The following is a 25,402-nucleotide window of genomic DNA, read 5'->3' as shown; positions in this document are numbered from 1 at the left end:
CTTTTTCTGAAACAATTGGAGGTCTTGAATTGTTGGAATGACTTCAAAGTAGGGAAACTGCTTATTTTGCACATCAGCACTAGCACTTTAAATTGCCAAGATTTGCACCTAATGAAACAGGCACTTGCCAGAGTACACTGTTGAAACTAAGCTTCAATAAAATTGCTTGCACTTGCACTTTTAACAAATGATCTGCACTATGATTGAATTTTAAATGTGATCAATTACAATTGTTGGATATAGAAATGCAAGGAACTGAAGTTCCTGCAAATTATAAAAATCCAGTCTGTTTGACCACTTTGATTCTTACAAATGTATGTCATTATTTTGTTTAAATTCCATGTCAGCGGATTTAAAAGCAATAGATGAAGAGATTATAAAGTATAAACCTGCTTCTTGACAAAGAATGAACATGTTATAAAATGGCTGCCAGATTGCAATCAGTAGAGCTTCGAATAGAATGTGTTGAGTCCCTTGTTAATGTCGTTCACTATTTTTGTGTATTTTATTGACAAAATAATGGCGCTCAGGCATCGTGAACAAGGCAGGGTGAGTCTGCTGAAACGGGTAGATGTTAACTTTGTTTCAATAAACAGACCGAGTGTTGAAATTTTCCTTTAAGTGGCGGATGATTCTTTCTATTAAAAACAAGTAATCTTATAATGGATATATATAGGCTCTGTTGGGAGCAGAAACGTGATGGCGGCACAGTGAATAAAGGAGTAACTACCTGGAAATTTGGGTCCATGTCCGTACTTTTGGATGTAGGAAATGCGGAGTGTGTTGATATATATGTATGTATATATATATAAATATATATATATATATAAATATATATATATATAATATTAGCCCGCCGTAGCGGGCTATACCGGCTATTAAAGGCCCGCTTCGGCGAGGGACTTTAACGAAACAGCGGGACTTTAATAGCCGGTATAGCCCTGCTACGAAGGGCTATAAGGCTATTAGAACATTCTGCCACTAGAGGGCCGAATGTTCTAACAAATTAAACAAAGGGTTCTCGAAGCTCGAGGGGATATAAATCCCCTCGAACTTCGAGAAGCCTTTGTAGAACATTGGAATGTTGCTCTGCGGGTCTTTACCGGTCCGTAGAAGCAGGGAGCACTCCATTGTCTGCAATGGAGCTCCCAACATTCCAATGTTCTAATCTCTTTTATCACTTTGCAGGCAGAGCCTCTGAAGATAACCCTTCCCTCTTTATTACGTATGTGTGCTGCATGGTGAATGACAGGAGAAGGTGTCTCACTCTCTCAGCAATATGACTGAGCGCAAGTCGAGATGAATCTTTAGAGTATGTGGGTGATGCACCGGAAATAACACTTTGTGGCAGAGGTGACCTATTTATGGCCAGTCTATTTGCTCATCTTATGCGAGACAGGAACAGACACTCTTTCCAAAGATAAGGTGCACAGCAATAACAACTGACCACACCATTTCCTTTAAGTGTAAAGCTTTACTTTTTTTTAATACATATTTAATAAAAACATTAATGGCATGCTTGTTGCTTAGTAAATCTCCAAGCATCCTTCAAATGTTGTGCAGACACAAAACATCAATTTGAGTATACAGATTTTCTGATGGGTGGGTTTGATTGCCTTTATGAAAGTAATTAAAGTTGACATGGTTCACATGCTCCCTGCTTCTACGGGCCGGTAAAGGCCCGCAGAGTAACATTCCAATGTTCTACAAAGGCTTCTCGAAGTTCGAGGGGATTTATATCCCCTCGAGCTTTGAGAACCCTTTGTTTAATTTCTTAGAGCATTCTGCCCTCTAGTGGCAGAATGTTCTAATAGCCTTATAGCCCTTCGTAGCAGGGCTATACCGGCTATTAAAGTCCCGCTGTTTCATTAAAGGCTTCGGCTCGTCCTTTAACGAATCAGCGGGCCTTTAATAGCCGGTATAGCCCGCTACGGGCTATAAGGCTATATTAAAGGCCCTCTCCAGCGCGGCTTGGGCCTTTAACAAGGGAGAGGGACTTTAATAGCCGGTATAGCCCAGCTATGAAGGGCTATAAGGCTATTAAAACATTCTGCCACTAGAGGGCAGAATGTTCTAACAAAAAAAAACAAAGCCTTATGGGAGCGTGAGGGGACTGGAATCCCCCCAGGCTCCTTGAAGCCAGAGCTGTGAACAAAGAAACATTGGAATGTTGGAGCTCCAGGCTTATACCAGCCACTATAAGCCCAGAGCACTCCATTGTTTTCAATGGAGCTCCCAACATTCCAATGTTCTAATTGTCTTTACATTTTCATTACTACTTTGGTACTTCCCACCACACCCTTGCACCCCGCATGGTTCTATCCCTAGAATGTTCCCCGCTGGTGAACGACCTATGGGCAGTTTCTGTTGGCATGTGGTGATGTGAAACAAAGAATAAATCTTACCCGCTACTTCATTTGTAGCCTGTTTTCACCCCAAAATACTGTGGGCAAGAATGATTTCAGAACTGCATACGTTTCTTTGTATTTGAAGGGCCATGGGTGTAATATGTGGGAGTGAATTCGCCCCCAAGAATTAACACCCATTCCCATTCACCACTTACCTCAACAGGTTTGACATCAGAGGAGACTCCAACTGCGCCTACCTGAACCACGATGGAGCCAGAAACGCAAGATGCTACGCGGACAGGAAGTGGATCTGCACCATTAGTGATGTCTTGGGACATCACAGGAAATCTCTCTCAACTGGAGGCACCACACATGACCCAAGAAAGGACAATTGACAAGTGGTGGAACCCTATATCTGTAGTTGCCCTGCTCACTTACAACCCGCTCAGACAAGATATGTGTTCATGCCACTTGCAATCACCTGCTTTCTTCCCAGTCAATCTCTTAAATTTGCTGGTCTGCATTTCTCACAGACTGGGGGGCTACACTGCACTGATGAGGGTCAAGAAACCGGAAATGTAGGGTTCGAGATGAAAGTGCTCAGAGGCAATGAAGATATTTGTGTAAATCAATGCTCTGTGCAGCATGGCAAGGTGTATGGGGAAGCAGGGATGTTGTGGTGGTGGTGGGAAGGCAGGGAGAAGGATGGAGAGGGAGAGATCCTACAGCACTTGGAAGCTGTGCCGCCACTCCCTGCAATGGATTCTACATTCTACAAATGTACTGGAATTATGCTAATGGTATTTTCCCTTTTTCTGCAAAACGGAATGGATTTTTCATAAACGCCTGCATACCGTGGTGTCACAAAACCCTACAATACTCATATTATGAGGCTTTAGCACTCATTATGAGTGGTTCACTATTTGCCCGTTCTTTAGAGGGGAAATAGCAGATCCAGTCAATGCTAATACTGTGGAATGACATTTTTTCCAACTTCCCTCTTCCCTTATCGCTCTGTATCGCACACCTTTTGTACTGGTGGATAATGAATATACTGTGAGAAGGGGCTACCAAGATCACATTGATTCATTCTCCACCTTTGATTCGAAAACTAATTAATGTAGTAAAAAAATATTTCGTAATAATAATATGAGTATCGTAGGGTTTGGTGACACCACGATATGCAGGTGTTTATGAAAAGTCCAATTGGTTTTGCAGAAAAAAGGGAAAATAAAATCCATTACTAATATCCATTGCATATTGTACATGAATTACATCCTTTAAAATCGGGGACCTACTCATACAAAAAGCCTTTCCTCACATTGCTTGCTTTCAAAATAAAAATACAGTCAAATGCTAGTGTTCAAGAATTTTCCCTTCACAATTAGACATCTTCTCAGAAGATGTTTTTGTGGTTTTTCTACAGACCTGGGGCTCTCGGAGGCTCCTCAACATGGTGCTTTTCTTTATGCTGATAACACACCCTTCTCTATAAAACCCTTTAGGGCTGAACATATAAACTGATCACACTAAGAGTGCTGCTGTAATACACTCCTGGGGCTGTAAAACCACAGTTCACTCATGTGAAGGGCTCAACATAGGTTATCTGTCCCCTGAAAACAAAGTTGCTTTGTAAACCTGACACAGTCTGGTTCTCGAACAAAACTCTAGAGCACAGCAGATGGCTCTTAAGTTTTCATCTAGACTCATGTTACCAGCGGGTCACCAACAAGCAGTCAAAACCAGGTTGCGGGCAGTGCTTAATTAGTAAAAAAAATAGTGCCGGGGCCCTCAAAAGGAGGACACTAGTGCTTGCACCATCCATTGCCCCTGGTAGCACTGCCAATGAACACACCAACACACTACTAATCATCACACTCTTAAATGTGTAACAATTCATACTATTACAGACTCCCAAAACTATAAGAATGTCTTTGGAGGCAAATACTACTAATTGGAAATTTAAATTTAAATAATAAACAGAAGTTGTTGTGCTTGTACCTAAATTGGCAGACACCACTACCATGTGGGAGACAGTCATAAGCCCCGGTGCTGTCAATTATGTGCCGGTGCTGAGCACCGGCACAAATTAAGAACTGGTTGCGGGCAGAGACCAACATTTCACTGCATGTTCGCCGCAGCCTATGAAGCACGGAAAGTCTGAGGACTCCTCACAACAGAAATAATGGAAAATCCCTGCCTCTTTCTGCAGCTAAAGTGAACTGATGGAAAGTCATTTTTGGATTCAATAGTCCTTTTCATCTTCAGTAGATCAGAGGGATCAAGAGGGATTCTACAAGGTCCTGCCCAGGCTTGTTTCAGAGGAGGCTCTTTGAGTTCGAGCACTTGCGCGTCATTTGTTAGATGCTACTCAAGTGATAACCCTCGCAGTAAAAGATTTTGTTTAGTTTCAACACTTAAATGGAGTTTTCACCATTACTCTGTCTCAAAAATCCAAGATCAGGATTATCTGAGGCACAGAGTACCTGAGTTAAATGGTTGGGTTTCCAAAGAGGGACCAATTTTGCCTAAAAAGGTGAACATTCGCCAAAAGTAAAAAAAACAGAATGGTCCCTGTAGGACTGCCATGTTAATGAAAAATGTTTAATTAGTCAAAATTCGCTAATATTTATTTCTCGGTGTTTGCACAGGTGGGTGGTGATGCACCTAGATCTCCTTATTAAGTTGGCCACTATATAATGTACAAATTCCCAGATTCTGGTCCCTGTTTCTCTATAGAACTCTCTGCGGCACGCATCACTTTTGCCAACAACCACCCCACTTACCCAAGGTCGCATTACTGTCCGAATGGGAAACAAATAAATGACCACATCTTGGGTTGTCATGCAGGTCAGACAATTGGTTCTTATTTCCAGTTTTAAGATGTCATGGGCTCGAGCAGCATGGTAATGCGAAGCAGAGTAGAGTCCGCCTGCCCCGGTGCCATTGTTTTGCTCTTTCCCATGATGCTTTGATATAACACTGGTAAGGCACCAATGTGTTTCGGCCACCGTTCAAATCTTGGAAAGCTTCCTCTGAAGGGACGATTCATGTCTTCTTCCAAGCAGAGAGTCTGATTTCCAGTCCTTTCTCTTCTTGGTCTGATTATGGACATTACTGCACAATCTTGGTTGCATCCCCAAACCCCCATCAACCAATAACGCATTCCTCTGAATGGGGAGCACTTAGAAACTGCAGCAGGGGGAACACTGTTTTCTCTACCAGGGTCATAATTAAACTTATAAATTCAACAACATTCAGTCACATTGAACATCTACCGATTAGTTTTACATGTGGACACCGACAGGATGAAGACCCCCCTTCATTTTCACTGTCATGTTCCATTTGTGATGTCACAGACCCTCCATGTGGGCTCAATGTCCTATTCTGCTTCATAATGTTGAGGTGATGTTTACCCGCCACTGTGTGGAACATGGCAGGGTTGTTCAACACCCACTTGTCACCTCAGACAGTCGGCTTTCCAAAAGCGGGCTCTTCTCTACTTTTTGAAAGACAGGAAGCAAATGTATTGACGCTCTTTGTTCTGCCATCAGCTGTTATTGTGCCATCAGATGCCTTCTTAGCAAATAACCATTCTGTTGGGCATGCTCTCTGATGGCATGAAGTGTGCAGCAGTGTAAATTGCTCTCAGTATGACAAAACCCTGATGGACTTCCTTGGATGCATACTGCACTGCCAAAGAACATCCCACCCCAGGCTGTAGTGTTGCCCACCTACCGCTGATGGCACACAATGCCGGACATGTATTACTAAAAGTGGAGTTATTGTCTCAAACAACAACATAATGTTACATTTTTATCCTCATATAAAAGTGGAAACAATTTAGTTGACTGCAGAAGCCCTTTGAGAAAAGCGTATACTTTCGAAATAACCCATTCAACTGAGGCGTGTTGATCTTGTGTGGGTACCTGGTGGCGTGACTGGGCCCGGAGTGGTCTGATTTTGTCCCCGCGGCTCAGGGACTAGCATGACCATGCGTCATCAATGGTCCCTGTGAAGGTGGCAACTGAATTCCAGGTCAATAGGGTACTTCTTAGATGGTGGACATCAGAGGGAGGCTCTTGGACCTCAGAACAGTCATGTCATTTTAACTCTCACTAGTGCTCTGAGATGGCAATCTCTCCAACCGAGAGGAGAAACAACCCAGAGAGTTCTATGGCCCAGACCAGTCTGGGCAGCAAATCTATTATATCTATATTCAACCCATTTACATAGACAGTGGTGACACTGAAAATCTATTATGGATCACACCCTCTTAGACCTGCATTGGACACATTTCTAAGGTTTAAGTTTCACTTCTTTGGATTTTAAGTATTGTACAATAATTTATCCACCTTCATCATTTTGATACAATCGTTAGCCGGTTTGTTTTTTGGCAGGAAGGGTCTCCTTCCTGCACAAAAACAATCCCCTGCAGAATTTTCCTCTTTCTCTGTGTGGTGAAGAATGCAGCAAACATAGAAAGAGGAAAAAGCAAGGAGAAATAAATATATTTCTCTGCATTATGCCTCACCTGGCGGGCGCAGCAGTTTTTACACATTTCCAGGTCTGCCACTTATGGTGAATCTGGGAATGCATCAAAATCCATGTGTTTCGCATGGAAACACCCACCCACCACCCATGGAATGCCTCCCTGAGGCAGAGTAATGCAAAGCAGCAATTTGTATTGCTTTACTGTGGATTATCATAAATCGCAACTCAAGGGTTGCGTTGCATTTGCCCCCCCATTGCGTGATGCAAAAACAATGCAACCCTTGATAAATGTGGCCCGGAAACTCTACATGCCTGATGTAAGTGGCTCCTTCACTCCTGGTTTATCATTTACATTCTAGTACTGGTAACCTTCCATTTGTAATGGTAACATATGGAAAAAGGGTTTGGAGAACCACTCCTAATTGACATCAAGCAACCGGGGATTTCATTCGAATTTCTGTATGATTTAAGTATATGGGGCTTGGATTTCCTTAAAATGCCATCTAATTTTCAGGTGAAGAATCCATTATTAATGTTCCCCTGCTCTCAAATGCTTGTTTCCAAATCTGTTTATTAATTGCTGTTATTTTTTCTGTTTGTCCATCTTTCATATGCATCAATGATTGACAATATTTTCACTGTGTATATTCAGAAGCATACTGAATATAAATATTCTATTATCTTTTGCCTGCTAAATCCAAGTCTTTATATGACATGCAAACTTTTTACGGACAGTTCAACAAAAAAAGAGCTCCCGTAATCTCAATGTGAACAAGGATGTCAAGTTAACCTTGGAACCGGTATTCACATGGAACTAATATAAAGAAAAAATGTTTTAATGACACAGAGTTTTCTGTGTGGACTTAATCTATACCAACGTGTAAATCAATATTTTTATGGTACAATTTTCTTATCTTGACTTAATCAATGTAAACGTGGATTCAAAGCAAACAAGCAGTATATTGCAGTATAATCTGATTCAGCCAAGCCACATTTTATTATTTTTAAGAAAAAGACAACTATGCATTCTTAACGTTCATAATGATGTGAGCGACAGAAGATGTTTTGAAAGAGAAAAGTAAACCTCAAGTGAGAAAAACCAAAACCAAAGAAAAGGAAAATATGGTGGTAAAGTTTGTGAACATCTAAGGTATATTAGTAATTTCATCCAAAAGACAGCCAATTATATTTTATTCAATGAAAGACACAAGGGGGTATTTCTCAATGTGCCACCCATACAAATATATATATAGACTGTCTTTTTTGTGTGTCAACGAAGTTTCAACCTGTATCCAATCCTAGGATCTCAAGAGGACTGTGGTAACCTGGGGATGGTTGGAAATTGAGACGGTCCAATCCACTCCTTTAAGTTAAGGTCAACTTATGTTATCTGCAGACCACATCTCAGATCGGGAGAGCAGTGTACTCTGTCATTCAGGGATTAATCTCTGTCCATATCACATGCTACAATTATTCAAGCCTGTCCTTGCCTAAATAAAAACCTTTGAATTATTACACCCCATTACGCCGTGGGAGTGTCAAGGGACATCATGCTTTTGTGAATTGGTCTTAAATGCCACCATCCCTACTCACCATAAGCCTGCCAGTGAACATAGTCTGGGCTTGCAATTATTCCTGGTCATCCGCACCCACAGTGGTCCTTAAAGGCGTGGATAGGACCTTCATACTTTTCAGCCATCTCCAGGTTACCACAGTCCTCTTGAGACCCTAGTATTGGATATAGGGTTGAAAACTCATTGTCACACAAAAAAGACAGACTATATATTTGTATAGGTGGCACATTGACAAATCCTTCTTTGTCTTTCATTTTATTAATTATAATTGTCTGTCTTTTGGACGAAATAACCAATATACCGTCGATGTTCACAAACTTTACCACCATGTTTTCCTTCTTGTTTGGTTTTTCTCACTTGGGGCTTACTTTTCTTTTTCAAAACATATTTTATCACTCACATCATTATGAATGTTAAGACTGCATAATTGTCTTTTTTCGTAACAAGCATAAAACTGGGTTTGGCTGAATCGCTTTATAACACAAGTTACAGGATGTTCGCTTCGAATAAAAGTTTACATTGATTTATTCAAGACAAGAAAATTCTGTCATTGAAAATTTAATTGACATGTTTGTATAGATCAAGTCTCCTCACAAAACTCTGCGTCACTAAAAATGTTTTTTCTTTAAACGAGTTCCATGTGAATACTTGTTCCAAGGTTTACCTTTTTACTGACTGCACTAGGCTACAAGAGATGAAATAATGTGTAATGAATTGTTTTTGCCTTCTGCTGAAGGTTATAACTGATGTTAATCCCCCCTCTCCTCATAATTATGAGAATCAGCTAAAGGTGAAGATAGATTATGAGGGACAAGGGACTGTGAACGTTGACAGCACCTGGCAATATGATGCGCCTGTCCCTTTAACGTACTAACAAGCCATTGGCCACTATTTGGTTTATGTCCCTGCTTCAGACTCACTCCAAACTTAGAATTCTGGCAAGATTAGCTAATGCTACCATTCAAATAAATCTGATTGGCTGAATCAACTTCAGGATTCCTAGTGCTTATCTTTCTTTCTTTCAAATGTTAAAGAATTGTAGGACATAAATGGTTATTAAATATTTACATGCTTTTGGGACAGAATAAACGAGAGCTCTTCTCAATATGTAACATTTCTTACAACATGTACAATCTCTTAAGTCACATGCATGTTTCAAATTAATATGGTGTTTTTGAAATTCGCATGGGTTTAAAGTTGTTGTTATATGAAATTCATCTTTAATGCATCATTGCTTATGTTAATATGTAATATCTCTTATGCGAGATGCACGTTTGAAATCAATGTTTTATAACATGGTAACAAATGAAGTTCATCTTTTAAGTGCTTGGAGAAGTAATGATTAAAATAATGTATACATCGTCTGTAATCCACTATGCAGCCATGTTAAAAAAGATTAGCACAACAGTATATTTTACTTAACAGTGTAGAGCGAATTAAAATAAATAGTTCTGTGCAAAGCATCAGCAGAATCTGGAGTATATTTTTATGTAAAACCATAAGTGCAACTTTGCATAACATCTGAACATCTCTTTTAAATGTTACCTCTTTTGAGATGGTTTCTACCTATAGCCGCATGCACTTTACTGCTGTTTACATCAATGCTCAACTGCTCTGTCTGATGCGTCTTCGCCATCTTCAGATACATGCCACTGGGAGATTCTGATTAACATTTTAAGCCACCTTATTTATTATATTTTGTTCTCCACTCGCCACTTATCTTAAAAATTTCCACCTTTCAATTCAGATAATAGATAGAGATAATGTTCTCTAAATTTAGTATCAACATGTATTCTTGTGCAGTGTGGGTGGGGCACTTGCTTGTGGCAAGTGGGTGGGAGGCTATATCAATTGCAACCATGGGATAGGATAGGCAGTATTTTCCCTTCTCCCAGCATGTGGGAGCCCTGCCTGGAACTTCGCTTGGGTCTTATTGGCAAATTGAAATGACGCTTTCTAATCAGTGACCTGATTCTATCTGTTAACATTTGTTGTTGATCTTATCACGGGCAGATAAGTACACTGGCTGAGGACAGATGTCAGAGAGACTAGATATAGCATCCACTGCCTGCTTCACACAGGCTCAGCTGAGATGAAACCAATATACATTGTCAAGTTCTCTTACAAGACAAATGATTTCCACACAAAACACCATTTGTATAAAACAACAAAATACCACATATTTCTGAAGATGTGTTAAATTATGTTTTCATGTGTATGGAAATAACATTCTCTTCTAAATGAACAATATATATAATGTACTTTAGGGAAATGAGAATAACGGCCATGTATGTAACAAAGAGCATACACAAAATATTTTTGGCGATTCATTTCAGGTATTTATCAGTAACCAATTCCCAAACTAAATGGTATGCCCTTTACCACTTTCATATGAATGAAGCCTAAGTTATCAAGCAGTCATTCAATCATATTCTTGGCACTTGACATGCAGGTATCTACTGTGGTTGTTCAACTCTGTGTGTTACTTTACCAAGAATTTACATTTTTATATAAAGGTTATGCCTGGATCCCTGCAATAACGTCAAACTCACTAAGCAGTCTTCTAGGATTCCACCTGTGACCTGCAAATCAAATATGGTACACTTTTGGACTTGTGAACTACAAAAGAGAAATGGTCATGCTGCCTGTGGACTCTACTCCCTGCAAATTGGTGGCTATTGTTTAATTTCCCTGCCTGGGTCATCCATGCCTCGCTTGCTGGACCAGAACAGAGAAGGTATGCACTGGGAAAAGCATCTAAACGGCTGTCACCCAATGCATGAGCGATGGCTTATCTGTGGCAGACGGGGCGCCACCACTGACTCCACTGGTGCTCAGCAGTTTCCCACCTCATAATGAGGTGAGAATCACAAACCTTGTGGGATGAGAGAACCTTAAAGTTCTACTTGGATTTCAAGCTATTATCATTATTGCCTGTTCTGAGATGATTGAATGTGGTCAAAAACAAATTCTCACAAAATCTCACAATTAGTTGCACACAATTAAGCAAGCATGCACACATAAGACTTCACGCTCTCACAATATTGTGTGGAAACTGCCTTGTGATGACCTATGCTCGAGTTGCGCACTACAACTAACTGTCTTCCATTAAGTGCAAACTCCAGTTTCTTCATCAGAACCCATACACTGTCCACTCTCAAATCATTACCTGCCCCTTCCTGTTTTCCATCTTCTCCTCTGTTTCCTTAATGTGCCTGATTTCCTTTATGGAAACAAGGCTGTCAGGTTAATGGTTTGTGAACAGAATTGTGTACAGAATTATAGCTGCAAACCACTCATACATACCATACTGGTTCTCAATTTGGAAGGAACCCAAAAACTCACCCTTCTAAATTGCGATTTGGCATGGATTCCTAAAGCCATTTTGCTACTCGTAAAAAAAAATCTGATTCGCCCAAATGGGTTTTGTGCATAAGAAAAAGTAAATTAGCAATCTCAGACCTTGCAATTTGCAGCTCTTGTGACCGTTAATTCACTTGCCAATCTGGCCCTTCAATTTTAACTAACTTATTGCACTATCTATATGTATGACTCTACAGCATGTCATGATAATGCTGAAGCTCATAAACTTTATACATATTCCTGCTTTCTCCATTAACTTGTCCTGCTAAATTTAAATTTCTTGTGTGTTAGCTCTTTACTATTGCATGGCTCAATAACCCTTCAGTGTGTGGTTTCCCCTCTAATAATGAATCTCTCTTTTCAGGGCTGATCTAGAGCCATAAGAGATGCTCTTGTGTGAGTGATGTTATGTAAAGCTGTATTAAGCAATAATTTGTGTTAAATTAAAAGTTACATTAAATCAGATGCATTGAAAAATATGGATCCAGCAATGCACAGAAATGTAAAACTTTCATAGCAATCACTGATCAATAGGCTATTGAAATTCACTAGTTTGGAACTATTTCATTCTTTAATAGGAGGAAACACTTGGCAATATGCTTTTAATTATGGATCCAGTAGGCTGGATCTATGATATTCTGTATATCCACATAAGCTATATTTACCTACAATGAATCTGAATGAAAATAATTTACTTGCTTGTTATCATGAAATGTTATGTTATGTTATGTTACGTGAATTTGTACTGCGCACAGCTGCCCCAGCTAAGGGGTGTCCTGGCGCATGGCAAGGTAATCCAGGCGTGGATACAGTCTTTCTGAGACTCATGCAGCAGATCCATTGCCCTTGACTTACATTTTACAAGCACAACTGAGTGAAAGGATTAGAAAGGATTAGAAAGTTAAAAGCCTTCGGGAACATGTCACTGTACTCTAACAAGCCCTGTGATCTATTGTATGAAGTGGTTGATCAGTGAACTGCTTATATTGATATCAATACCATGGTTCTTTGGTCAATCAGAACATTCAACATTGAAGTATATATGTTTTGTCTTTTTTAAGGTGCATCACTGTCTGTGTCTTTGTACCACTCTTATCACTATGGTTGTCATTCGTTGATAGTATATTACTTGGTGGTGTTCAGTCATTATTTTTCAGATACTCAGTAAGGTCTTTTATCATAAAGCAAACAAAACGAAAGTATGATTTTACCAATATCCTACTTGCCACCATGGCCGGTCCAGCTTCACCATGGCTGGTCCCAGGACCACCTGTGAGAGGAGGGTTCTGCATAGGGCTAGTTTCGCCACCATTTAAAAAAATCCTAACTACAGAAACGTCAGCCAAAAGACATCCCAGCCTGGGGAGAGAGGAATCTCCTTCATGGAGAGCTATGCCGCTTAGTGGTGAAAGACAGTGACTTATGGAAGCCACAAAGCCGATCCACCTGCTTTCGACCAAGACCATCGGGACATGGAATCTGAGGACCATGAACATGACAGACACGACCAAGTGACAGTGGAGTTGACCAAATACAAGCTTGCCCTTTTTGGCATCAGCGAGACCACATGGACATAGTTCAGACAGAAAAGATTGGCTCCAGGAGAAATGCTGCTGTGTTCTGGAATCGAGGAAGAGAACACCCCACATACTCAGGGAGTAGCACTGATGTTAATGCCAGCAGCAAATAGAGCTCTGACTGGATGGGAAGCCCAGAGTCCCAGAATCATCACAGCGACATTCCACAAAAAGAAAAACAATCAAAATAAATGCTATCCAGTGCTATGAACCTACAAAAGATAGCAAGGAAGAGGAAGAAGAACAGTTTTACAACAGACTCCATTCCATCTGAGAGAAATGCCTTGAAATAAACATCACCTTACTGATGAGGGACCGCAATCTCAAGACAGTAAGCAACAGCACTGAGTACGAAGAAGTCATGGGCAACCATGCCTTTGGCAACATGAATGAGAATAGTGAAAGGCTTGCAGATCTCTGTGCCCTAAACAGTCTGGTGATAGGCCGTAGTATTTTCCCACAAACAAGAATACACAAGGCAACATGGGTGTCACCAGACCATTCAACAGAGATTCAGATCCACCCCTGTCTACATTGGCAAGATGTTCAGGAGGTCCCAACCAGATGTGAGAGTGATGCGAGGAGTGGACATGGGATCAGACCATCACCTTGTCATGTTCAGGCTAAAGCTAAAGCTGAAGAAAGCATGGATGAAACCGGCAAGCAAATACCATTGATAGAACAGCACCATCTTCAAAGATGCACAGAAACAGAGTGAATACTCAGTCACCCACTGTAACAGGTTTCAAGTCCTGCAGGAACAAGAGCAGACAGAGACCCAGCAGAAAGTCAGCGGGAGAAGATCAAACAAGCAATGACATCAACCTGCCAGGAGGTATTGGGTTCCATGAAATGCCAGCATAAAGAGTGGATTGCCACTGAGACTTTCCACAAAATACAAAACACAAAGGAAAAGAAAGCTGCAGCCAAATAGGAACAGAAAAAGCAAATACTCAAGGCAAATACACAAAAAACAACTAGGAAGCAAAGAGAAGCTTAAGAGTAGACAAGCAATGATTTGTCAATGGTCTTAGCACAGAGGCCCAGGAAGCAGCAAGCCAAGGAAACTTGAAAGAACTCTACAACATAACAAGGACACTCTCCGGCAGATACAGCAAGCCTTAAAGACCTGTTAAAGATAAAGCTGGAAAGACAATCATGGGTAACGAGGACAATGAAGATGGGTCGAGCACTTTGAAGATCTGCTGAACCAGCCCGTGCCAGAGTCTCCACTAGATATACAGCAAGCTGACAAGGGAATCCCCACTGACTGCAGCAGATTAACCAATGAAAAAAATGCAGTAAGCCATCAAACATCTGAGAAATGGGAAGGCAGCAAGACCTGACAACATTCCTGCAGCGACATTGAAGGCAAACATTAAAACAACTGTAACATGGTCTACCCCTTGTTTAGAAGAAACTAGGAAGAGGAAATGGTGCCATCAGACTGGAAGAAGGGATATTGTATATGTGTGAGGTTTGGGATACCCGAAACCTGCGGGATGCACTGCTTAAGACACTCAGGTCTCGTCCTGTTTTAACTATAATTCAATCAAAATAATTTTTTTCAGTGTATTCAAACTCAAACACCAAAAAATTATTGGTTATACTTAGTAACCATATATTTACCGTTATGACAAAGACAATATGTGCTTCTGCACTCTAAATCAGTACATCATCATAGATTCACAAAATGACTCCATTTAAATGCATTATCGCAATATTACAAAAATGAAAATGGCATCTTTGAATAAATCCCAATGCATTTTGGGTCGTTATAAACCCTTCTTCATGGGTATTCTGTAACAACAGGATTATAAAGATGAAAGTAAAGTAGGCGGAGATCCTCCGTCTTGGAGATCTCATCTAGCTCTCCAAGAGAGGTGCCCTGCACAAACTACAGACTGAGAACTCTTCTATCAACCCCCAGCAAAGTACTCAATAGAGTCATCCTGAACAGAATGAAGGAACAAGTCAACACACCAGATGTGAAACCGGCAAGCTGTCTTCTGCAAAGATAGATCCTGCAAAGACTAGATTGCAAATCTGTGTATCATCATTGAGCAGTGGATGGAATGGAACTCCCCCCTCTACGTCAATTTCAACGACTATTCGATAGCTTGGATAGAGAAACCCTTTGGAAACTCCTTCCCCACTATGATGTGCTAAATAAACTTGTAAGAATCATCAGGTACTCTTACGAGAGAATGACCTACAAAATAGTCCAACTTGCGGCTTTTGAATCAGGAATGCATTAATTTGCAGTACATTTAATGACTTTGACAAATTTAATATGCACTAATTTGCTACTTGTTGAATAATAGTATCTAAATGTTCACTTTGTCCTTTGTTTAGTTAGATATCATTTATGTGAGTCTAATTGTTGATCCAAATGAATATGGTGTCTATATATGTAATGTAATTTATGTGGTGTTTATATATGCAATGTGGAATGTAATTTGCTTTGAAAATTTATGTTGGAATTGTTGAATGTACCTAAACTTGTTTTAATATAATGAAATAAAAAGCAAAAAGGTATTAAGTAAATATACCAAACAGACCATATAGTAATACTGGTTTGTTTTCCTCAATTGAGAGGTGTCAAGTAAGTTTAAGTTGGCAACTGTCTTTGTACACATAAACAAGCAGGGCGGCACAGACGCCAACATCAAGGCAAGAATCAGCAAAGCAAGGGCTGCCTGTATTCAGCTAAAGAAGATCTGGAGCTCCAAGTGCTGTAAACAAAAATCAGGCGTTTTAACACCAACTTAAAATAGGACCTTTTGTATGGGTTAGAAACTTGAAGGACAACAGTGACCACCACCAACAAAGTCCAGACCTTCATCAACACCTGTCAGAGGAAAATCCTCCTAATTCGCTGGCCACACACTATCAGCAACAACGACTGATGGCAGAAGACTATCCGCTCCCTGCTCATGAAGAAATCATGACAAGACGCTGGAGCTGGATAGATCCCACCCGTTGCACGTCTGCACCAAACACCACCAAGCAATCCCTGTCCGGGATCCCTCAAAAGAAATAGAAAAGAGGAAGGCCAAGAAACACCTGGCGCCTAGGCCTCAAAGCTGACTGTAAGGAGATGGGTTACACCTGAAGTCAGATAGAAAGAAAAGACCAGGACAGAGATGGCTGGAGAGTCCTTATTGATGGTGTATACCCCAGGAGGGTAGTAGACAGTAATACATACTTACCCATTTACTCAGAAGGTTATCCAGACCACACTAGCAGTGACCCAAAATTATTGTAGTTTTTGGTTACCAATGGTCACTCCAAATAAGCTGATGTCTTAAAATCAGTGGGCATTCTAAAAGAAACCCAGTATAATAATGAGTCATTGGCAGGCTCTTGTTGGCCTCTACTGTTATTCCAAAAATTGATGTGTGTGTAATTTGATGTACTACTTCTGACATCAGCAGGCAGGCTTCCCAAGAGCAGAGCTGTGTCAGATTGATGAACCAGTGTGAGGAAGCATCCAGGTCACCACTCATGCTGACATTCTGTTCTGGACCTTTGTATTTAGATGGTACCTGCTGTAGATCCATTCTTGAAAGTTTGTTTTGAATTTATAATGATCTTGTGTGCCTTGTAAGAGACCATCACCCAAGTTCCTGAGGGTCTTGCCTTGCTGACTGGGGTCACAGCTGACTACTGCATAATGCTTTTGAAGATGCCATCCACATTGTGGGTACCTGTTCTTGCATCTTCCTCCTTCTTGGATCCTAGCAACTGCTGTTTGTGGTTTCCCACTACATCTTGGGTGTGGATGGATCTCAGCAGAATTCCAAATGACTGCCTCAACCAATGTTCAGCAGGTAAGGGTCAGGTTTGGTGGCTAATCCTCTGCTTTGTGCCTCTAAATGATTTATCTTGATCTAGTGCATTTCAGTGTTAAAGATGTGGTGAGGATGGACTCCTGGATACATCGGCCTCCACTTCAGTGACCATTCAACGTATGAACAAACACATTACATGAACATTGTGTTTTCCTCCCCATTGAAGGCCTCAACATGACAGATTTCCTATTCCAAACTATGTCCTAGTAATGTGCCATGTGTAGATCATGACAATTCAAGATAATGGCTTTTTTTTCATTTATTGTAAAGATCTGTCAATCTAATAGTTGGAGCACCCTGGGCGATCATTCAGTGTACCAAAAATACCACTTTCTAATACTGTGTCCAATGAGCATTTGTATGCTGCAGCCATGACATGAGTAATGTTTAGAAACAATTGACAAACTTTGATTTCTGTGTCTGACTATTCACTGTTTTAATTCCTGCTACTGACTGTCGATTTAATGCTGGGTAGGCCAGACCTCTTATGATAAGAAGCTCAAGAGCATACCAATCAGTTTAGTTCAGAAACCGTGGCCTATGGGGTCTCTATCATTCTGCATTATTTGTCCTTTAGGAACACTCTGAACCATGCTTTGTCTTTATCATGCTCACACTGGCACCACCCCATGGTTGTCAAGTGCATGCACCTACAAGAATAAAGATGTGCAAGACTCCCTATGATGTTTGTAGAAATAGCTTGATGCATTGATGGTTTTGATATTTACTTGACTTAAAGTATATTGTTTCTAGATAGTAAGAAGTACTTACAATAAGTAGCACATACTTATTGCTTCATTACGAGGTACCTGGAAACCCACATGATAATGCGGCGGGATGCCTGGCTTTCAACTTGGGGGTGCCCAGCTGGGCTATCCCACAGGGAAAAACCAGGATGGGTTCCCAAAGCAAGCGCCGAGATACCCTTTGTGGTGATACGAGCGCTATATAAGAAACTACATTACATTACCATTTTTTATAATCCTGAAACCCAGGGTGAGAGTGATTGTGTGGACATTAGTAACTCAGAGGGTGGTCTCAACAAGGATTACAAGTAGAGCCCTGAGGGTCACTGTAAAAATTAGAAATTACTCTGTAAACAGTACTTTTGTTCCTCCAGTTTCTCTTCCTTTTGCACGTGATATTTTACCTGGAGACTCCATTAGCCTTTAGCAGATAGAGTATCGTAGTGACTGACACAGGACCCATAGTGTTCATGCTGGACTCATATGGCAGGTGTGACGGGTAACTCATGCAACTCGTAATCAAGTGCTCAGTAGAATTGGGTAGTTTGCCCAGTTTCTTTTGGATTACCTATTTTCTCTTTTTCCCACATGCTGCACTATTTTTAAATCTTACTGGTTTTTTTCTTTGTGGTTCCAAGTTATAATTAAGTGCTTCTTTAGTTTAAAGCATTGCACCTGATCCTACATGTTCTGCATTGTGTTGTTTCTTTCATATTTAAGACAGTTTCCCCGCTTCGGCATAGTGTTCAGGAGCTTTTCAGATCCCTCACTGGTGGTGTCCCAGTATCCCAGGCTCCTGCTAACTGGATGCTCCCGCTGCTGTGCTTTCTAACCCTGTGAGGACCTCTGTCTACACAGTCTATGCCAACACCTGGTGAGTTATTTCTTCTTTGTCATAATTTCTAGAGAGATAACCTATATATTTAATTATGTGCTGAAAGGGTATTGGCTCTGTGGTTTACTTCAGGATTTAGTGCAATCCATTAGGGGTTTAGGCAGTTTTTTTCCGAATCCACTCTATTATCAACATCAATCTGAGGCATCTTGACAGTGTTGTGAATGATGAAGCACCAACCAAGGCATTAATCCAAAGTTTTATTCATGCTCCGGAACAGAGACAGCTTCCCAAGCTGATAAAAGCAGCCATTTTTACGATTCCCTGTGGTGGAATAAAAAAATTGTGTTTAAACCAGGTGACAAAAATGGAACATTTTGAGGGGGAACTCGATGTTGTGGAGTCAGTATTAAAAGAAAAACGTGACTGGTTAATTGCATCCATTTGCAAACCAGGCAATGACACATCAGTGTGATACGCATATTCAGTATCTTCATGTGGACTGCAAGCCGGGGGATTTAACAAAAGATTAGTAACAGTGGTCATCTCTATGGCAATGTCAGGCCTGATGTTATTCGTTGAGTCCAAGAAAGAAGTCCTTAACATTGCTGGGAAGGAAACAGCTGGAGTCATACTAAGAAGAATTGGCCATTCACTGTAATTTGACATTGTCCACCGAGATGTATCTGTTATCCTTGCGACCAGGAAGTGGTGGTAAAATAACTGTACGAGTACACTTCACACCAAGCACTGGAACTGGTGCACGATGAGAGGGGCCAAACTCTTTCTTGTTTTCCACCTTCTCACAGACCAGGTCTCGAACTCTAGGTAGCCAGCCAACTACCGCAGCTTCAGTGGCGGACGGCACGTGTTCCTTTGCATGACTCTGATGAGTCTATTGTAGGTTCTGTAATACAGCAGAATGATTATCTACGTCAAAGGCTGTGGCTGTCGCTACCATGTCTAGACCCTCAAGGTCTGGGACAAACATTTTTATGCCAAAGCGCATTTCGTATGGGGTCCGCCCACCCAGAGATCTTCTTGGGAGATTATTAAGTGCACGTTGTACGCTATACAAATGGGCGAACCAGTTCCTGCCAGTACCTAAAACTCTAGCTGTGCTTCCTTGTACGCCTTAGAGGCGAACGCTGGACCCTGGTCAGAATGGAAGGTGCCACATGCAAAAATTCCAACAAAGACACGGAAACCCCCGATGACAGTTCGTGCGTCAGTATTAAGTTGTGGTCAGACCCATAGAAAGTGTGTGCACGAATCAACTGCAACTAAGATAAACTTATACACAGTATCTGAAGAAAATGGTCCGCAGTGATCTAAATAAACACAAACAAATGGTTAAAGTGTACAGCTGAGTTTGTGGCAGGCGCACAGCAGTAAAAGGTTTGATCTGCTGGAAGATGTCTCAAGAAAGCACATAATCATGGGTTTATTTATATAACCCAAGCCACCAGTAACGTTACTGTAAGCTAGAGACAGTTGCTGAAACACCTGCATGAGCTGAGGCCATGCCTTCGTGAGCGGCTGTTATCAATGAAAGTCTGCGGTCCACGTTGGGAATCAACCTATCACCAATGTCATAAATTCTCACTTAGAGAACTTTATCTGGACTTAACTGATGAGTATTTGGAAAAGAAACCTTTTGAGTAATAACTTCCCTTCTCTGTAGCTGCTATCGTTGCTAAAATGTCATCATCAATCTTACTCCTGGATCTTGTAACTGCTGCAACTATCTATGTGGCAACTGCTGTTTTAGCTGCTTCGTCAGCGAAACTGTTGTCAACAGCGTGTACTCCTACGCACTGGTGACCTAGAATATGAATTACATGTGTGAGAGGCAGACATTCTTTAAGTCCTGCGACTCGAACTCAAAGCATTTTATGCTTAATTGTGCTACCTTTGGAATCACAATAGTCATTCTGAGTCCATAAGAATAAGTTGTCGTTGAAGGACTGAACACAGTAGTAAGAGTCACTTACAATCAAAGTTGTCACATGTGGATCAGCAAATTTCAGTGCAGGCAACAGAGCACGCAGCTCTGCCAACTGGGCAGTACAGTCCCCTAATGCCTCCATGTGCACGACATTGGACTTGAATTCACCATTCACCATGGTACCCACTATAGCACACGCTGCCGATTAAGAATGTTTAGATTCCGTCGGCGGTTGAACCGAACCGACGGTGTAAATGATTCAATGGTAATCCTCAAGCGTGCGCATAGAGGAGCAGGATAAACAAATTCATACCGAAAAAACTCCTATGTTTGCAATGAAGAATCAAAGATAAATGTGACATCATGTGATGTCAGCAAAGTAGCTCATTGTATCCAACGAAGATGTAAAGCTTTTACATTTGGTACACTGGCTTTTGTCACTTCCACAAGCACAGGATATGGTGTAACAATCAACACTTGTTTTCGTTGCACAAGTGCGCGTTCCTTCAGAATCGCTATCTGGACTGCTGTCAAGACTTTTTCAACTGTGGAAAATCGTATTTCAGCCAAAGTGTACAAATGTGACTTGTAAGCTATAGGTACTGTGTCACTTTCATTAAATGTCAAGTGTGTAAAATCCACCGCGCCTGGCACAATTCTTATCACCAGGTTTTTGTGGTTGTCACGTGTTAACAAGTATTTTGATTCAAGAAGATCAGACTGCAAAGAGTGCAGTATAGCTGAATGTTCCGGGAACCAGCAGGCTTTTGTAAAGGTTGGTTGTATCAAGGCATATAGCGGCTTGATACACTGGGCATATTCGGTAATGTAAGTTCGACCGAAGTTCAAAAATCCCAGCAAAGATTGTAATTTTTTCAGGGTTGTTGGAGAACGCAAAAGTGTGCATTTCTCTAGGAAGTGAGGTGCCAAGCCTCTACCTTCATTGCGGAGCTCATAGCCCAGAAACAACACTGTGTACTCTGCAATATGTGATTTTTCAAAGTTACATTTGTAACCGTAGTCCGCAAACAAGAGTATAATGCGGTCCACGCGACAGGGATGCAGCCATAATTCGTCGTCCATGAGATAAATGTCATCAACATACAAGTACGCATCAGGGTCTATGCCGTCTAACAAAGACGACACATGTGGCAAAAAGACCTGGGCTGTTCTTGTAGCCCATGGCCAATCTTTTGAATTGTTTTTGTTTTGGTTGCCCATTGACTACTTATAGAGGACAGGTTATGACTAAAAAAGCCATTGGAAATGCCGAGTGCGGTTTTAAACAATTTTCTCACAAGACTGTCTACGAGGGCATTACTATGGGTATTTTGCACCGCACATGTTCGACAATGAGAGTTCAAATGTCGATAATCCCAAACTATGCGACACGACCCATCAGGTTTGGTCACAGTTAAAAGAGGATTATTCATCCGTGACACATGTCTCAATCACTCCTTGATACTCTAAATGATCCCGAATTTGAGAAACGGCAGCTTTTGCCTCCCGCCGGAGGGGATATTGGGTTTGTGGCTGTGGCATAGACCGCAATGGTATCTCATGTGGGGGGAAAGTTTATCCCACCCAACCTGAGTACTGTACAAAGCCGGTGCAAGTACCAGAGCCCACTCTTCCGCAAAATGTTGTGCCTGCTCTTTGGGCACAATGTGTGAAAAACTAGGGAGGATTACTTCCTCCACCCTCAGAGCGGCCAAAACAAAAGGCGGGGCCAATCTGCCTCCGCTAACAAGATGTCTATTGAACAAGTCAGATTCTCTCAAAAATTCCCTTTAATAAAACGTTGTAGAACACCTTCAATTAAAAATATTATGTCATATAGTCTGTCAGGGGGAGCCACTCGGGTGTCAGCAGTTTCAACTGTGATGAAAGTGTCAGCTGCTGTCACCTTCAGAAATGGACTCAGTGCTTGCCGCACTATTGTAACCTCCACTGTGCTGTCTAGCAGCGTTACTGCCCATATTAGGTACCGAAGTTGAGTTTTCACCGTCTGTGGCATATCTTGCTGTTAATGCAGCAACTTTCTTTTTCTGAAACAAATGACATTGACGAGGGAAATCATCCAGCTTGCTTTTACCGTCAGTCTGACGAGGTTGCTCTCGTCATTGCGGGGCACCTCGACCTCTGCCACGATCCTGGCGATCCCCTCCACCGGCTTGTGAGCCTGATGTTTGCTGTGAAGAACGAGGAGAACGATGATCAGGGTCCTGAAATCTATCAGGAGATCCAATTCTCGCGCGGTCGTGCAAATCATAAGTGCGCTCAGTAGTTTTGGGTATTGGTGACGCAGCACGCAACCCTGGTTTCTGTTCTTGCTTCCACTGCTATTAATTATTCCATTTCTTTTTTGGAAAAACTGGATGGTCGTCTTTATTAGACTGCGCCCTCTGAGTTTGCAGTTATGCTGCTGTTTTAGCAAAAGGCTTAAAATCCAAACTATTGCAGCCAATGGTTATATATGCCTCAGCAATAATCTTCAGTAACTCACGGGGTTTTGCGGCATATGGGACAAGGCGCAAAGCATTAGACACCTGAAAGTTAACCGTATCTCCTTTTACAATTGCATGGATGAGTTCAGAAACTACACCAAACACTCTGACAAGCCTCATACCCAACTAAACTGCCGGCTCCAGACCGTGCTCATCTCGAACATGCTTGAATACGGAGGGCAGGACTGTCATAGAAGGTGTGCCGAAGCACTTCGCATACACTGCTGCAAATACTTGACCCCAGTTTTCACAATCTGTTACCTCTGGTATTAAGTCTTTCTGCAAATTAATAGTGAGTATCCTGTGTTGTTTTTCCACAGGTGTGGTATTCGGAAATACTGCTTCCAGCAGGTCAAATTTCTCAGCAAGCCAGTAAGGTAAATCATCCTTATTCGCGGGACGCTTGCCCATAACCGAATTAACCATGACGGGACTAATCGACATCCCGACCGGTCCAGCTGGTTGCGCCGCTACCCCAGATGCCACCACCTGGAGATTGCGGGAAATGTATTGGACTAAAGGCCGATGCACCCTATTAAGGAGGTGTGCAAAACATGTAATTCATCCCCTGTGACAATCAGATAACGTGGATGCGGTGTGTACCCGGCCAAAACTGGCCAAGTGGCCCCTGCGATTGATAAAGGGCCTAAACGGATTGGAGTCACGGTGTGGGTGAGGGCACCATTAAACCAAATACAATGCTGCTACGCCGAAATCGGAACTTGAAGGGTCGTATTTGGAAGATATGCTACAAGTATGGCTGTGGCATTATATGAATGGAATAAGTTATCATCTCCATCCACAGCCTCAAAGGTAACCCAAGAGTAGAAAATTTCAAACTGTAACTCTGCCACAAAAATAAGCGCCATACCTGCGTCCGGCACTCCACACTGTGTCAAATGACGATGAAGCGCCGCGCGACTATGCAGTGCAATTTCGATTGCCATAATGACTAAGAAAGGAATACTACTTATATGTGTGGTAGAACAAAAAGGGTTAGCAATTCAATACAATAAAGTGAACCTTTTTAAAATCTCAAGCTTGAATGAACCTATAACTCATCTATATAGGTAGGTTATGCCGTCACAACTGTTTACAGGAATTAGGAATGAGGATATTGTGGACAAGTAGAAGCACTACTAAAGTGTCTCGAAAATAAGACCAAACGTTAGGTGCGCCATGTTGCAGAGATTCTGCTCATGCACAGAACTATGCGCAGGAAACCAGGACCTCGGTGTATTGTGGTGTACCAAAAAACCCACCTCAGTGCCCAGAACCCTGATCCGACTAGCATTAGTGTTTCATTCGTTCTTCGTGCTACAGCAAAGCTACCAATTGTTAGACAACCTAGAACATGCGACTTTGGAAACTTCTCAGGAATAGTGGGAATCAAGAACACGTTCATTTTCGCTCTCATACCAGTCCACAACGTGAGTAATCAGAGACACTGTATAGTTTAACATGTTTATTTTAACTAATGTGCTCTAAGATGCAGTACTTTCGCTAATACTAACAAACAGATGCATAAGAATAATACTATCAGCATTGTTACAATTTCATAAAACACAAAAGGGAAAATCATATTATAAATGACAGTGGAAACAGGATTATAGTGCCGGTACCACCCTCCCCGTGCTCGGAGCTAGTTTTAATTAATAATAGAAGAAGACCTCTAGGCTTTGACAGGGGACCCCATACCGCCAATATCGGATGGAATGAATCACATCCCACAACAAGAACAGCTCCTCGATGTTGGAAAGGTTGTCCCCAAGTGCCTCCTCATGCATGCAATGCAATATTAAAAGCACCAGAGTTTGAGCAGCTGCGCTTTCTGTTATGTTTAATGTGCGTGAAACTGATCAACATGAATTAACAGCATACATTGTTATTCGACCTTGGACGCGCTGTGCAGACTGAGGGCACAGAGCGTGCCTAGATATTTGAAAAACAGACAGTTCTCATGTGAAAGAGCGCAAGCAGGTTTTTACAAGAGCCATGTAGTGTTGTTTGCAAAAGCGGCAAAAGCAGCAAAATGGCACCTAAGCATATACCTCACTTATGCTAACATAGCAATGTCTGCAGTCGATCCCATATCCTCACTACAGAATAACTTTTAAATTAGCTTTCTGTAAATCACCACTACGTGGTGCCAACGC

At 41.5% G+C, this 25,402-nt stretch overlaps 1 protein-coding gene across 3 annotated transcripts in view; it reads left to right on the top strand.

Moving 5' to 3' along the window:
- The window catches only part of LOC147663158 (C-type lectin domain family 2 member B-like), a 144,712-nt gene extending 134,833 nt beyond the window's left edge, over positions 1 to 9,879 (top strand). The window contains exons 5-6 of one of the 3 annotated variants that reach the window (XR_015305419.1): positions 2,572 to 7,621; positions 9,075 to 9,879. Coding sequence is in view for 2 of the 3 variants with exons in the window: in XM_086950625.1 (XP_086806751.1) it covers positions 2,572 to 2,743 (172 nt within the window). In the remaining variant the exon portion in view is untranslated. Of the gene's footprint in view, positions 1 to 2,571 lie in introns of all 3 variants that reach the window. The other 2 variants (XM_086950625.1, XM_086950626.1) reach the window with 2 other exon arrangements.
- Positions 9,880 to 25,402: the final 15,523 nt, after the last annotated feature.

This window comes from Lissotriton vulgaris, unplaced genomic scaffold (genome assembly GCF_964263255.1).
Source record: "Lissotriton vulgaris unplaced genomic scaffold, aLisVul1.2 SCAFFOLD_3316, whole genome shotgun sequence".
NCBI lineage: Eukaryota > Metazoa > Chordata > Amphibia > Caudata > Salamandridae > Lissotriton > Lissotriton vulgaris.
Note: the sequence above shows the minus strand (reverse complement) of the source record. Positions and strands in the feature narration are given on the sequence as shown.